Source organism: Barbatula barbatula, assembly GCF_947034865.1.
Source record: "Barbatula barbatula genome assembly, chromosome: 20".
Classification (NCBI taxonomy): domain Eukaryota; kingdom Metazoa; phylum Chordata; class Actinopteri; order Cypriniformes; family Nemacheilidae; genus Barbatula; species Barbatula barbatula.
In genome coordinates, this window is record NC_136783.1 from 10,191,327 (window position 1) to 10,208,251 (window position 16,925).

The 16,925-nt window shown below is 39.0% G+C and overlaps 1 protein-coding gene across 4 annotated transcripts in view; it reads left to right on the top strand.

Moving 5' to 3' along the window:
- Positions 1 to 2,262: 2,262 nt before the first annotated feature.
- The window catches only part of nlgn1 (neuroligin 1), a gene marked incomplete at both ends in the record, with an annotated part of 139,086 nt that continues 124,423 nt past the window's right edge, over positions 2,263 to 16,925 (top strand). Inside the window, 2 exons of one of the 4 annotated variants that reach the window (XM_079483615.1) lie at positions 2,263 to 2,758; positions 3,232 to 3,291. In XM_079483615.1, coding sequence (XP_079339741.1) covers positions 2,263 to 2,758; positions 3,232 to 3,291 — 556 coding nt within the window. Of the gene's footprint in view, positions 2,834 to 3,231; positions 3,292 to 16,925 lie in introns of all 4 variants that reach the window. The other 3 variants (XM_079483614.1, XM_079483617.1, XM_079483616.1) reach the window with 3 other exon arrangements.

The window sequence follows — 16,925 nt, forward strand, 5'->3', positions numbered from 1 at the left end:
TTTTAAGGCACATGTTTTTTGCATGTTTTTATAGCAGATCATTGGTAAGCTGTCATCAATAGCCACAATTTGTTTAGTAATATGAAGTGAGAAATGCCAGCTGGGTTGGAACGAGATCTACTATTCATACAGCAGACAACAATTCGGTATCAATTAACAAATCTATGTGAGAACTGGCGATATAATAATATACATATGGAGATGTTTGTATTTGAATCTTTACATACATGTTTTTTCTTTCATCTGGTTCGGAATTCAGTTCTTTTTACCAATTTAATCCTTCATTTCTTATTGGTTGAATAATAATTATGTCAAATCTGAGTCTAGGGCTTTCAAAGGTTAATCGCGATTCCATCACATCCAGAATAAAAGTTTGTGTTTACATTATATATGTCTGTACACTCAACTGTGCATATTCATTTGGTATTTATAAAAACATACACATACAGTACAAGACAAATATAAAATGTATAAACATTAATATGTCATTTAAATGATTGTAAAATAAAAACATTTAAATATATATACATACTGTATATGTTTATAAATACAAAATAAATATGCACAGTTCACAGACATATATTATGTAAACACAAACTTTAAGCTCTGGATGCAAAAAATTGTGATTAATTGTTTGACAACTGTAACTGAGTGTCATATTTCACCATGTTATAAACTTGTTTGGGAAAATTGTAATCCTTGAGACAGGACGATCCAACCATTACTGTAGGCCAAATGTTAAAAAGTCGGCTGAGAAAGCTGTATTGATCTACCACTATTTTAAAAACTGTGGTCATGTTCCTCTCAATATCGCCGGAGGTACCGACCTGTACCTTTAACGTCACATGGCTTCTTTGGAAATCTCTCTTTAAATTAAATAAAATGATAGCTGCATCTCCTTCACCTTCATCAGAATCAAAATGTGAATGTTATTACTGAAATCGGTCCATTTTATTACAGAAGATTAGACCTTGTGGCTGCATATTTTGATCAGACATAATGGAGGCTCTTTAAGCACTGTCTGTGGATGCCTTTATACGGGAGGTGGAGGAAAGGTCAGTTCCTGCGGTTCCATTCAGCCTTGTCTGCTCCCTGTCTGCCTGTGTGGATCTCCTGCCGGATCTAGTGACACTTCCAGGGCTGGTAGTGAATGATCTGCTTGTTGGAAGGTCGCGGGCAGGCGAGGCTGTGTGTGGCTGTACAGTAATACTCAAAACAAATGCCCCATTATGGTGGAACATAAACCCTGTTGTGGGGCCGTGGAAGCAGCAGCGCTTTTCTCATTTACCGTGCCGCACGAAGGCCTGATCCGAATCTGCCCATAATGGTCCACTGGGGAAGACTGGCCTACGGTTATAAATGAACCTCTGTTCTTTATTGAGACTTTTGTTCTGTTGAGGATCCCAAAATAGTTTTCACACATTGGTTAGGTTGAAGAAATGTCTGGAAATCATAAAGTTGCGGATATACACAGTAGAAGCTGCGATGCAAAGATGTTTTTCTCTTTGTAGACAAACACACCAAACTGACGACTTTTTCCGCCAGTTATTTTGCATTTACAATAAGCTATATTAATATGAAAATGAAGCATAATTTCAGCGCTGCATGTGGTTAGTGCACTCCAAAATATTAAACAGAAATGTGATTATTGTTTAGCGAATTCGGCCTGATGAGAAGTACTTTGTTTAGTGTTTTGTTAAGTACTGTTTTGTTTTGTTAAGTACCGATGTGTTATATAATCTTCTCCCTCTGGTTGTATTGAAAAAGTATTTGATTTGCGATTTTGTTGAGACTTCTTTCAACTGACGCAATGGATCTGTATGATAGATGCTGTGTCATGTCGTTGAGCTAGAACATTCTGCTTGATAGCAGGCATGCAAAAGCCAATAAACCCCCTGCTCCTCCATCTGCCTCACTGCTAATGAATTCTTTTTTTATTTCCAACAGGATATAGACAGACGACGAGACCAGGCTTGATTTATCTGTGGATGACCTGCCGCAAATGCCTCCCCCACCCCTGCCCCTAACTCCCTGCCTCTTGTGTAGCCGGGATGGAAATCCACATTGTCAATAGGATGGAACGGAAGGCTTTCTGATGTTTGGATGCTTAAAGAAGTCCATGTGGGAATACTTGCCATGCGAAAAGCCTTTGAGATTTTTGACAACTTTGCTCTCGGAAGGCCTGTTATCTTGGGTTTGATCGTTTCTTTTGCACAACTGGATATAAAGTAGTGCCGCCGGCGTAGTGAAGAGGAATCGGGCATGTCCTTACAACGACCAAACCGCTTGGGCGGTGTCTGGAAGGCCATGTTTCTACGGCTAAGCCTCAGCGCTAGCCTGGATCTGCCGTTCTTGTGTTGGATATTGGGCTTGGCCTTGCACGCCCAGCTAGCTGCCTCGCAAAAACTGGACGAGATGGATCCAGTCGTCACTACCACTTACGGCAAACTGCGAGGATTCAAAAAAGAACTCAACAATGAGATCTTGGGTCCTGTCATCCAATTTCTGGGCGTCCCCTATGCTGCACCCCCTACGGGGGAACGACGCTTTCAACCGCCCGAACCTCCCATCTCGTGGTCAGATATCCGTAACGCTACACAATTCGGCCCTGTTTGTCCCCAAACCCTGCTGGAGGGCAGGCTACCAGACGTTATGCTACCGGTTTGGTTCACCAACAGTATCGATGTGGTATCATCTTACGTACAAGACCAGAGCGAGGACTGCCTTTTCTTAAACATATACGTGCCAACGGAGGATGGTGAGTGTATGTTTGGGAAGGACGGACGGACCTGTCCATGTCCCCTCACTGTGTCAGTTTTCCCTTGTGAAGAATGTAGAGTGCAGCCAAAAACCCAGCATGATATCTGCATGCCAATTGCATGCTGCTGCTTTCATGAGCGTGAGTGTGTGCGAGTGACTGAGGTTGTACGTGTGTGTCCACCCCATTATCCTTTGCACATGCAAATCTTTTTGTGTGCTGCAGCACGTCCATTTTAGGTGAAACCGAATCCCCTTTACATGTAACTCAGACACTTGACAGTAAGCTGCTTATAATTGTGTCTGGGGAACCAAAAAGTGGACATTTCTGTGATAATAATGACGATGATTTAAGACAGACAACTTGATTTTGCTAAACATTTTCTCTTCCTCTTTCAGTCAGATAGTGCTGTTGCATGCTAATGTCCATATCGGACGCCCATGTTATTTTTTAGTCTTCTATTCATTTTGCAGTAAAAAGAATATCCAAGGAATGTGCCAGAAAACCCGGCAAGAAAATATGTAGAAAAGAAGGTATGTATCCACCTGACATGACAAAAAGAAATGAGAAATGGCGAAGATCTCCCCCACAAAGCTTTGCATATCAGAAAGCCACACCCCCAGATCTTGGCCCTCTGATTTGAGCTTGCAAGACAGAGAAGAAGCCAAAATTGATTTCCACCATAAACAGTTAACTGGGGAGACCGAGCCGTCTCTTAAATCAGATGGGCACATGTTGAACTTGCAGAGTCTAATCTCAATTAAAAGAGATGCTATCTGGATTTCATTGGCTTACACTGGCTGTATTGATCAGAGCTTCATCAAGATAATGTCTTTTGCTCAGCTCCCCCACACTGATGTATCCTACCTCGTCCCTTTAGGGCATCAGGTTTTGTGACAGCGCTCCTTATATAAAGTATCCCGTTAATTCGGCCTCCCTGGCCTAGAGAACAAACATTAGGCATTCCAGATGGACAATACCGTTTCTTACATTCCTGTGATCTGCTATTCTGACATCCCCCCCAAAGAAATCAATGTACGATTAAATATACTGGAATTCTCCCTGGATTCACATTTTGACAGCAGATTGGAAGAAAATGGCATTCTCTCAGCTTCTAGTTTTCCATTACGCCCCTCACCCCTGACCCCCCACTGCAGTTTACGGTCAACGGGTGTACATCCCTCCCACAAATTCTCATCTTCTTTGCTCTGCGTTAATCTACAGCATAAATCTAAAGTAGTTCTAGCCGTTCAGAAACTATACACATTTAAATACGACTTTGAAAAGCAGCCAAGATTCCCTTTAAACATTCCGGCCTTTTAAAAGATCTTTACAATGCCAACGGGAGACTTTACGGCTCAACACCTCACAAGAGATCTCTGATATAATTACGTGAAGGCCAGTGAGGTCACGGATAGCATCGGCCTGTGGGTTTATCATGAATAGTCCAGAAATGCTGAAAGTATTGCCATTTTTTACATTTCTAATGTTTGCAGCTTTTCTCCAGCCATGCAACAGTATGTCACAGGACCCACGGCGTCGAGACAAGACCCTGAGTCTGCAGAGTTGTTTCGATTGTCCCTTGTGCATGCAGATCACATGGTGAAATAATGGAGCGGACAGAGAAATATTCCAGTGAAATTGCAGAGATAGATTGAGTGGTTTTGAGAGGCGTAAGTGAGGAATTTCTGCACTTATGGGTAAATGATGTAAAAGCCCTTCTCTTTGTTACAGGCAATTCTCTCGAGAAGATTCACTTGTCGGTTGAGGTCCTTCCTTTGCTGTTAGATTTATCTTGCGCGCATTCTGTCATAAATAATTGTCAAAGGGTGCGTTATTCAGGAACAAATTTCATTTCGATTCAGGTGGCGTTTTGAAAAATGCTTGCTTTGTGCGGGCGAAGATTTCCTTTTTAAACCTGAGGCTCACACTTTAATTGGATTTGAAATGTACACATCCACGCAGTTTTTCTAATGAAAACCTTTGGTTTCCAAAGCCTAATTGCGTTCACGCCTCTGATAGATAACAGGAGAGGCATTTAATGGTTTTTAGCACTGCAATATTTTCAAGATACCACTACGTAATGAACCTTAGCGAGTGAACGCTAGTGACGCAGGAGCTCAGTTGTGATGTAATCGCTGGTTTCCTCCACATTCCTGTCAAGAAGGGATAGTTCACTCGAAAGCGAAAATTCTATAATCATTTACTCACCCTGTTGACGTCTCAAACCTGTGAGGCTTTCTTTCTTCTGCAGAACACCTTAGAAGATATTTTGATGAATGTTGGTAACCAAAAACCGTTGGTCCCCATTGCATTGGTTTTGTGTCCATACAGTAGAAGTCAATGGGGACTTAGGGTTTTTGGTTAACACCATTTTTCTAAATATCTTCGTTTGTGTTGTGTGGAAGAAAACAATGTTAGACAGGTTTAAAATGACGAGAAGGTGTGTAAATGATGACAGAATTTCTATTTTTGGGTGAACTATTCCTTTAAGCGCTAACCTTGTGTTCTAGGCTTTGTTGTGTAACACACTCCAGTGTAAATCAAAATATTTGTTAATAAAAAGCCAACAGATGAAGCCAGTATAAGCTATTAAAGATTTATTCACATCTGGGATTCTTTGTAATGAAATTTTGAAATTGTTGGTTTTAATTTCTAACACGACAACATCTAATGCTATATAGCCATGTCACAAGCTGCCATCAATAGCTTCTCTCTCCTTCATATATGTTTCTGAATGTCTTTCTGCCCCAGTTTTGCAGCGGTATTCCTAAAGGTAGTTCTAGGTCTGAGATGCACATAGACAAGAGGGAGTACCACTGCCACCCCTTCCAGTCCACACCCCCTACATATTGCAAACACATTCTCTCTGTTTCTGCATCCTCTCCCCTGAGATCCATCTGTAAAAACCAAAGATGAAATTCCTTCAGTCTTGGCTCGGCGAATGCCGTGCGGAGGTGCCAGGGTTAGCAGCGAGGGTGGAGATGAGCGTAGATGTCTGTTTGTATTGAGGCCGGGGGTGGCGCTTGCGGAAAATCGGGTAGAAACTTGATCGTCTTGGCAGGGCATAGAGTTAGAGGTGCGAGAAAGCGAGGCCGAGTTTGCGGCTGTGAAAGTAAGAGGTTTGTCACACTTGTTTTGGAGGCACGCAGAAAATGGCGGAATGTGGGCGGAAAGAGACGCGGCGTGTCAGAGCAACACGATGCCTCTGGTTCAGGGTTGTCCAAATCTCAAAGGAAATCAGATTTGAATCATACGTACACCGGGTGATCAGAATCACCTGGGTTTCTCTCTAATGCTGTGTGACTCATATCAAATTTATCTCGGTGGGATGTGATATTTTGGAAGGTGGTCTATTGAGAAAAGTTCTGGAAATAAGACGCGGTGTGGCGTTGAAACTCTGTTATGGAAACATTATTCATGAGTCGCAGTCATGGGGCTTTGCAAATGATGTGCAATTTGTCTTTTGGTGGTTCTATAAAATGGCAACAGTATTTTGCTTTATTATCTTTGCAGGAAACAGGGGATGGAGTAGTCGATCCAAAAATTAAAATTCTGTCATTTACTCACCCTCTTGTCATTTCAAACCTGTACGACTTTCTTTTACCGCATAACACAAAAGAAGATATTTTAAAGAAAGTTGGTAACCCAACAGCGCCGACACCCATTCCTTTCTATTATATGGACACAAAACCAATGCAAGTCAATTGGTGCCAGTTAACAACATTCTTCAAAATATCTTCTTTTGTGCTCTGCTAAAGAAAGAAAGTCATAAAGGTTTAAAATGATGAAAGAGTAAATCAATGACAGCAGCATTTTGATTTTCGGAGAATTTTATTTCAGAATAAAGTTTATATTAGAACTTGAAGTTCTAATTGTGCTGTTGCATGTTGTTTCCAGGGTGTTGCTATCTGGTTGCTAGGGTGTTACAGCACACGTCTCTGTGTGTTCCGCTTAGAGAAAGAAGCATTCAGGTGTCTTAATATTCTGCTCCCCTGATACAGCTCTGGTTTCTTGTTCAATCTTTGTTTTTGTCTACCAAGCAAAAAAGCGTAAGTCTGATTGCTTAGAAAAGTAATAGCGCACTTTTTTCTCGACAGGCTGTTTGATTTAAGCTGTCACTCATGTCTGAAGCACAAACAGCCTGGGCCGAGTCGCACGTAGAAATGTGAAACTTCAGGGTTTTGTTGAAATAACGAATGCTAACTTTGAGTTTTACTAGAAGTGATTATGCAAACACTGCCTACAAGTCATTCAAATGACATGCTTAAAGCCATAATATAGATGGAGGCACATCCGTATTCTGTTGGAAAAGACACTTGATGTGCATTTTAATCACTTTAACCATTCTCATGTTTTGACTATCCAATCTGTTTGTTCAGGGTCTATATGAATATTTATTAAGCATGTAGGAGTGAGAGCGTTATTGCTATACTTTAATGCGTTTCACCATTGTTTCAGACTCAAGTAATTTTCTACACTGGGCTTTTGTTTCAACTTCCTGTGCGACACGAGGGCCATGTTGTGTAGGGGATGGTGTCGGCGCTGGAATCGGTAATGAAGGAACCGTCTCACCTTGACTGATGTATTCCAACAGCAGCCCGCTGGATGATTTTAATATCAGAGAAAATTTCAATCTAATCTCAGCGCGCAGTTTCACGCACACATGGGCATCTCAGTCTACTGCAGCACGTCACGTTTAAAACCGATCAATGGTCTATTACTGCTGTTAGCTGTCCTGAAGAGGGGTCTGAAAAGCCAGGCTTACCTATAATAATACAGATTTGCATGTAATTTATGTTTTAATGTGTGAGGCACAGAGTAATCCTGCAAATTTCATGTACGTATATTTGATAAGCAAAACACAAATTTACGCAGTTACTTGTTATATATTGAAGCAGTAAGGGGAGAAAAGACAGACTAGATTGGACAATATTTCAGACTAATGTAGAAATTGTTTATTTGAAAAGAAAACCAGCAAAACAAACTTCACGGCACCCACAGTTCACATCATGGTTCATGTAATGTTCGTGTTGTTTTCAAAATAACACAAACATTAAGCATTATGAACTTCGATGTGAACTGTGGGTGCAGTAAAGTTTGTTTTGTGGGTGTCTTAGTTGTAAATATTCACTACTGCGGAAAAGTCTTTGGTCACTTGTTTTTTTTTGTTTTAAGAGATCAGTCATTTTTATTAGGCCAATAAGAACCCAGCATCGATGGGAACTCTTTCAATGCTTGGAAAGCATCTCACAGTAATACATTGAGAAGCTGTTTTATAAAATGCCAAGCATATGTTTTGCACATTTTAGGCACTGGTGTGCTTTGAGGATGGCAAAATATAACAGCTTCGATTTATGTAGGATTTTTTCCCCCAAATTGCTAGTTCATGACAAACCTGTTTTTAGAGCTCACTGGAGTGTGTTATGATAACAGTTATAACAGCAATAGCAGTTTATCTTGCAGCTCTGGTGCTCAAATGCTTAATTATTTGTGATTTGCATTACTGAAAACAAAACCCTAAAGATAGTTAAACAGTATGCATACTAATGATTTAATATACTTATTTGTGATTTACTTATGCATTAATGTGTGTATGACGCTAAACCTTCATATTTTCATCCATTGTCAAAATGATTATTCATACTGACAACGATACTGTCCATTTAAAACTAACATTTTACAAAATGTACATTGGTTGTAACCATAGTAGGAACAATTACAAAGGTGCACCAGAACTGTGTACTTTCTTACATTCTTAAAATATCTTCTTTTGTGTTCAACAGAACAAAGAAATGAATAAAGCAATTTATTTTGCGTGGCAATTTTTTACTTTGGTAGTCAATGGGGTCCAAGAACTGTTTGATAATAATCAAACTTCCTAATATCTTTCTCTGTGTTCATGAGAACAAAGACATTTATTCAGATTTGGAACAAGTTGAGGGTGAAAAAATTGAGACATTTTGGGTGAAGTCTTCCTTTAAAGTGAGTTTAAACAGGCTCTTTGAAAAATAAAGTAAACATTGACTGTCGGATTGGTCTTTGCCTGATAACAGTTTTAAGCGGTTGTTTATTTCTTACATAGAAATGTTGATTTCAATTAATTTTCTAATTATTTTATGCTCGAAAGCTGAGACAAACATTTGATGTCACAATTTTCCTAAATTTAGATCTCTGGCAGATTTAGGATGTCCTTTGTATTTAAACAGATAAACTAGGATTAGGATGAATTTTGGTGCTCTGTTGGGTTAGTGTTTCATTTTTAAAGGACCAGCTTTTAACCTCCATCCTCAAAAAACTATGTCTGTCCTCTGCCTTATTTTGACACTGTTGGTTATTCAATGAACATTTTTAAAATCCCAAACTGTAAGAATACAATCAGTTCTAGCCGGTGAACACAGTCATGTTCTCAAGCTTTGAAGCCTTCGGTCTGAACTGTAAAATTCCTGTGGTAAGTGTAGTGCCAAGTCGCTTTAATTACAGTTTATGCTAAAATGGAGCGTATTAGAGGAACCAGACTGGCGTGTGGCACCTGGCCTTGTTCCCAGATCAGCTCAAAGCCTACTCTCATAACGTAGATGACAACAACTGCACCTTGTGGAGAGGAAAAGCAGGGAGGAAGAGAAGGGACAGTCAGACGCAGATGGCACGTGTGCGGGAGACAATTGTCTGAATAGTTCATTCACCTTGAAATGACAATGAGACGGGTGCTTTTGACCTACAGTCTGTTGTTCATTGAATACACAAACAGATATACAGAGATACACACCATCTTAAATGAAAGAATACAGTTTGTTACGTCCAATAAGGCAAATGGAGGTTTTGTCTGTAACAGAATCTTTTGACCTTTGAAAGATTTACCTTGAGTGTTTTCTTTAGTTTGAACCTGCAGGACTTTCCAGAAGACTAGTTATTCTTAATGGATACTGTGGACAGAATACTTTGAGGGGAGAAGTTTTAGAAACCTATTGTATTACATCAAACCGTGTCAGCTATTTTTTTAAGTACACCACTTGAGTGATGGTGTAAATTGGTTCAAGTTGTAGAGGCACTTGGACACCATCATATTTGTTTTGAACATCAATTTCAAAGTTCCACAACGTAATGTATTGTTTTTATTAATGGGCATCAGCCTACACAGCCTTTGAGAGTAAGTTGAAGTTGGAGAACAGGCAAGATAATGGTACTGTACAGTATAACTAAATAAACTGAGTACAAAGGCCTCCAGAACACAAAAGCTATTTTCCTAAAACCCAGTGACCCTATGTAGACATTATTTTAAAGTGATAGTTCACCCAAAAATGAAACATCTGTCATTATTATCCACCCTCTTGTCATTTCAAACCTGTAGGACTTTGTTTCTTTTACACGGCACAAAATATATTTTGAAGAATGTTGTTAACTGAACGACGGCAGTACCCATTCACTTGCATTGGTTTTGTGCCCTACAATAGAAGTGAATGGGCGCTCCCACCAACATAACTTCTTTTGTGTTTTGCAGAAGAAAGTCATACAGGTTTGAAATGACAAGAGGATGAGGAAATGATTTTTGGGAGTTTCAAAAGTTGAACATAATCCTACAATGCATTGTAAAAAGCTTTGTTAAAATGGTCAGTTTTAGGCGTGCTGTACTGTATAAAGTGTTATGTTAGCAAAACACATTAAATATTGAGTCAGATGCTTCTGAGGCACAACTTGTAGTCCCATTTCAAAATGAGTCACTAATCAGTTTCTTTTTGTGTTACCTGCCTACGTAGACAGCAGTCATCTCATTCGGTTCTATTTCAGAAACGTTATCGCTCAGAATACAAATGGTCTTGTGAGCACTTTGCCCCCAATCCTTTCATTATGGGTTTGAAGTTAAGTCTTGTAATTACGCACTTTCACCGATCCCGGGAAGCGTAACGTATGAAAACAGAGCCCATGCTGGTCAAGTAAAACAGTAGTTATGTGATTGGGCTACAGAAGTCACAGTCTGTCCATCTCAACACAATCGATGAGCGCCTTTGTGTTTGCTGTCAGCACCATGACTGTCGCATCCACTTCTGGACCTCTAATTAGGCCGAAGGCATCAATAACTCATCACTCCCTTCATTAAACATATCAGTGGCCGTCTCGGCCCAGAGTGTTTTGCTGCTCGGGTAGTTCACCACGTCCTCCAACGACCGTCTGCGGTGTGCCATTATTGGAGGGGTCATTTAATCACAGAAAGGAACGTACGTCCTGCAGACTGCCCCTCATGATCGAACACACACAGAGCGTTTGAATAATGAAAGACAGGAAAGCACATTAACAAAAGACGGTTAAGTGCTGGTTGGGCAAGGAAGAGCTAGTTAAAAAAACTATGTTTTAATTCTGAATGTGTTTTTCATGATCAATCATGAACTTGAAACGAGTTTCTTTCGCAAACGTCCAACTTTCAGTGATCTGGGCTAACAGCTCACCAAATTGTTGAACTGACAACCATGTCTCTTTGTTGCGTATTTCAAAGAGAGAGAGAAAAATGTTATCTTTCTCTCTCTCTCTCTCTCTCTCTCTCTCTCTCTCATAGCTTGATCTTGTGAGTAGAGGGCCGGCCAAACAGTGTTTGAGACTGAGAGGGACCTTGAATTTTAATGGTGGTTTAAGCCCATCAATTCTTCAGTGTGGCAGTTCTTGTAAGTGCAGACCGCTGCGGCCGCTCTCTCCTCAGCCCTTGGCACTTATTTCAGCGTGTCAGGAGACAGAGGCATTCAGAGAAAAATTTAATGCACAAACGCAAATAATGCGTTTAAAAGTGACTCAATTTCAGCACTAGCTTTGGTTTAGCTCTCCGACTCATAAAATAATCTAAATGCAATACAGTCAGCGTCATTATTTTGGTAGAATAAAACAAAACTTGTATTCAGATTACAATCCAGAAACGTTCTATTGAAAGTGAAAATACTGTCACTAGGCCGGTAAGAACTTATGCATTATTAACAATGTTTTGCTTAAATTTTTGTATCCATCCACAGCCCTTAAAACACACAGAGACACATCATAGGATGAGTTTATCAATTGAAACAGCAGGAGTGACTGGGTGATGCTTGTTTTTATTTTTCATTTCCCCGGAATAAACGTGATGTTACATAGAGCAGAAATAAAGCTGGTGAGACTTCAGGGATGCACAGCCGTGACGTTGACAGCCTGTGAACTCATTTGGACTCCCTTAGCATATACTGTGAACAGCTAACTGAGTTAAAACCTTTTGACAATACTTGAAGAGTTTATGTGCAGCAAATCATGTTTTGAAATCATGTTATGATTTTTGTGCATCTGTTTTTGTAAACAAACTCTTCATTTGATACATACCTTAATATTTATGTTTCTACTTTAAAATGACTTGATTAATACATTTTTACTCTTCCGTCACAGATAAAATGTAAAATAAACAAAATGTTACTATTCTTTTACAGATTTTAATGTATTTTTTAAATACAGTCAAAAAACGTAAAATTACAGAAAAAGCCTGCAGATTTTTAAGAAAAACAGGAGGAAACAATTTAATATGTATCCTTGTATCCTATAATTTTAAAGGTTTTTATTTTCAGTTTTTCCAGTTTTCAGAAAATAAAAATATAAGAATACGGACACTTTAATGGCCAGGTAGAAACCAAATAAATGTAATAGCTTACATTTTTGGATTTCAAAAAATTACGTTACACCTTTTTTAAACAATCACTGATATTCACAAACTTATATCATAGTGAATATTACATTTTTGAGCCTATTTTATATATCATGCAGCTCTACATGAAAAGGCATGGCCTTAGTAAAGCTTGCTGGAGCATGAGGATATCGATGAGATTCATCTCTCAAATAGTATTTCACATCATAAGAAATAGACATTGTGTCTTGTCTTTAATAAGATTGATAGGAATATATTCGAAATTTCTGCTAAACTGATAATAACTATACGCCAGATTCATATTCAGTCGAATGCCTCTGCAGTGCTATTAGAGGAGAATAATGCTATTGATAATGTTATTGATCCCATAACACCGGAGAGTACAAATAAAAACATGTTCTGTCAAACACATATTTAATGAGTTAATGGCAAAAGAATATATTGAAAGATCATATCTTTCAGTTTTTATATGTTATTTCTTTATTCAGTTACGATCTTTTGTATAGGACAGAATGAAATATTTCGTAGGTTTTGTATGTTATTAATGTCTAGGGATGTAACAATATTATTGATATCACAATAGCAAAATTGTCTCGTGGTCACATTAGTGTCTGAAACGATAGGTCTTCTATGCCTAACATAGAGAATTTTAGAAAAAATTATAGATGTTTCAATTATTTATTTATTATAAAATTATTTTTTTATAAAAGGGATTTTCGGCTATAACTCATACCTCTAAGCAACAGTTATGATTAGAGGATAAAGAAAAGAGGATGCTTATGGCATCATTTGTAATTTAAAATACGGCAAAAAATATCATACCGTGGACTTCATACCGAGGTATTATCTTTTAGTAAGATTTTAACATTGTAACATCCTTATTAATGTCTAGTTTTAAGAGTTTCAAACTCTTTAGTTACTTTATGGCGATAAAATATTCTTAAACCCACTTAAAAAAAGCCTGATTTGTGTCAGCCAGCTAGATAACGTTACCTTCACGATGCCCTATTAAATGACATCTTGTGTCTATCACGTGACGTTTCATAACGGCAGGAAACAACATGAACATGCCAGTGAAAAAGTCTTTAATTCTCGTAGAATAATAATCACAAGCTTCAGACGACACCTCACAGTTCATTCCGAAAACACATTCAGTATTCATCATGCGACATGGTGCTATGTGGAAAACAAGGACACCGAATAAAGAGATAGAAAAGCTTTTTGAGGTGAATGCGGCGCTTCAGAGTGGCTGTGTTCTGGGAGTCGAGTGTGACAAGCTCCCTTCCTCAGTTATTCCTTTGTTTTAAGAGCGTTCCAATGGAGCAGCGGCGCATCCCGACCGTGCCGCACGGACCCCTCCGCAGCCCGTTGGCTCCACTCTATCACCGCATCCTCACAGAAGATGCAGCAGTGATGAAAGGCGAGTACAGACACGCCGTCTCATGCCACCAGAGAACTCTTGACAGATTGTAGCTGCAGGCATCCACAGCCAAAACAGCAGTGTGTCACCATCAATATTAATATAATCAGGAGTTGTGGCAAAGCAGAGGAGGCATTAAATAATGATAAAGCCATTCACGTTTGATGGAGAGAAAGTTGGACTTCAGTGGGCTTCATAACTCCGAAAATAACCTTATGGCAGTGAGGAAAATAGAAGCTGTGTGATTAAACAGCGTCAGGTTATCAAACCTGACCATTTTATTTCTAATACAGGGTGAAATAGTGTTTCTGCAAGAGACGTTCTTTTCAACCAAGTCTCGTACGCTCACTAAAGCCTTTAAAAGAAAATTGTAAAGTAGACTTTATCTTCAATCTTCACTAATGAAACCTTTTTCTCTCTCTGCTGAATCTGTTGAAGGTTTTATAGAAGGTCTTTGCGAGTCAAACTGATGCGTGGCTTTTTATGTTCTTGGCAATGAGTTGGTTTTGTTGCAGGTTTGTAGTTTGTAGTGGTGAGGAGCAGTCGTAAGTAAGATCATCCATGTTAGCTGTATGAAGAGATATTAATAAACACAAAATGCATTGTCCTTAACTAGAGACAAAGATGTGTTCGGTTAAAAACAGATTGTGTTGTTTTTAACACATCATCTTTAAGTGTATGATATTCTGAGATCTACAGATTCCTCTGATTTCTATGATATATGTCTTTCAAGAATGGACTCTATCTTTAACTTGACTGGCTATACACGAATAGCTTTCGAAAAGCTGTTTATCTTTGTAATTTGAGATTAATGTTGTGTCCCGTCGCTGTGGGACAGTCCACCGGAGGCCTGATCGGCAGTGCTGGAACAGACATTCATCCGCCCTTGTGTGCGAGAAGACGACGGAACTCACACGGTCAGTTCAGGTCTGTTTTTCTCAGTGTCACGAGCACAATTTAACTTAATTTCGCAGCTTCAAAAAAGCAGCTTAAAATGGATATCCTCACAACCACAGGAATGCCATGTGAAATGTATGAATCCCATTTGATTTCCCTCATACAAACCCATATGTTGTGTTTTTACTTGGGAATGTCCCAAACCACGCATTTCACACGGGATCACGTGTTTTGGCAAATGTGATTTTCATGTGACTTTTTTGAAAAATCCTGGTGACTGATATGGGTGTGAATCATCATTGATCCCACGTTTTATTTTAATATCACGATGCGTTGCATCTCACTTGCACTTTTACCGTTGCAGCTCTCTTGTCACATATTGTATTTAATTGCATTTTCAAATATTCAATGATTTGTTTATATGCATTGATGCAGTATTAGTTTGCATCAGTATCGTGATGCATCATTAGAACAATTATTCTCAACATCCCTAGTGAATGACATAAAACTAAAACAATATTGTATATTGCTTTTGTATTTCGATCCATTTTGATCTACTGTATTTGTTCAGCTTCGAAACAGAGAACAATTCAGCGTCTTTTCTGCAGAACATAATTGTCTATGTAGATGTGTAATGCAGAGATTTGAATTCAGATTAAGCAACATTCAGTAAACCTCATGACAAGCTTGGCTATTCCTGCTCCTCCTTTCCCATAAAAAGCAGTTAAAAAGAGAATGGTCACATTTCATAACATCCTCTTTAACCTCTTCTGCTACGTCTGTGAATTCATAATACACTCAGTCTGTTGCCAGCCGGCGGCATTTTGCAGGCCAGTCATTTGCGTCATTATAGTTTGGGCTGCGCCTGCGAATGTTGTCAGTGTGTTGTGACTGCTTTCCTTTTGTGCCTTCTCCGGGATTGTGTGGCTTATCAGTCCCTGACCACAGAGGCGTACGCTTAATTGCGCCCGGGCTCTCTTTGTTTCGTTTTCCGGATGAGACATTTTTACACAGAAAGATGGGTTAATTGGTATTTTTCCTGATAAAAGTGACATCTAAAGAGCTCAAATCTTCCCTGATGCTAATTGCTTAGAGTTCAAATGTGTGTATTCCTCGCGGAGCGGTCTCAGAGTAACTGGCTGATAGATCGCGATAGGCTGGCAGACAGGAAGTTGCATTACATTTGGCCCAGCGTAGAAATTTCCTAAATTGCCAGCCGCTGTTGAGCTAGAGGCTTTAACACTTTTTCCGGTTTGTTTGCTTGTCATGGATGGCAGTCGAAGCGAGGCGACGCCAACTGCATGGGTTTGAAATCTGAAATCGACTTGTGCGTGCTGGAATGTTTAAATGCCGCAGTGTGTGCATGCGTGTGGGTTAAAGGTGTAGAAATTGTAGTAGTTCTCTTTTGCTTGACATCAGTTGCATACAAATATCACATTTGTTCAATATGTTGTCATTGGAAGAGTGTTTGGGAGTGATAGGTGAATGAGGCCACTGAAAGAACCAGACTGAGGAATTGTGGTGTTTTGTTGCTTTTCTCTATAAAATGGAAATGCTAGGAGTCAAGCTGTAAAATTTGGCACTCACCTGTGCACCTTTCTGAAATGGTTTTGCATTAATGACAGAGCTGTTGTTTAATAAGAAAGCTGTCGAGCGGAATTCGATTTTAAGAACTGTTTAATTATTTTGGCTTTCACCAATGCAATGTGCTGCGTCAAAGAGAAAGTTGACAGACTTTGAGAAAGACCGCTGTAGACACAATATGAAGCAAATTTAGTTTTAGATTTTACAGTTTTTGAAATGCTTAATTTTACGATCTGCGTTGGTGTGTGTTTTACAGAGAATGAGACTAGATGGATAAAGCATAGAATATTTATATTGAAGCCAATCCTGTGGTCTCAAAACCTATTTAGCTGTCTAACAGTACACATCATTCAGCTCAATTCAATTGTATTTCTATAGTGCTTTTCACAGTTTTGCATTGTTGCACAGCAGCTTTACATCCATAAAGATTTCGAAAAGGAAATAAATTGAATGAAATTGCTGCAGTTTTCTCAGTTTGATGTACCGAAAGAGCCTAAGTTTGTAATTGGAATTTTCTAATAATAGTGCTAATAAAGTTTACTTGGGATAAAGATTTGCAGTACTGTAAACTAATTTTCTTTAAGATTATAAATAGTTTCTATTTAGAAAGTTGGGCT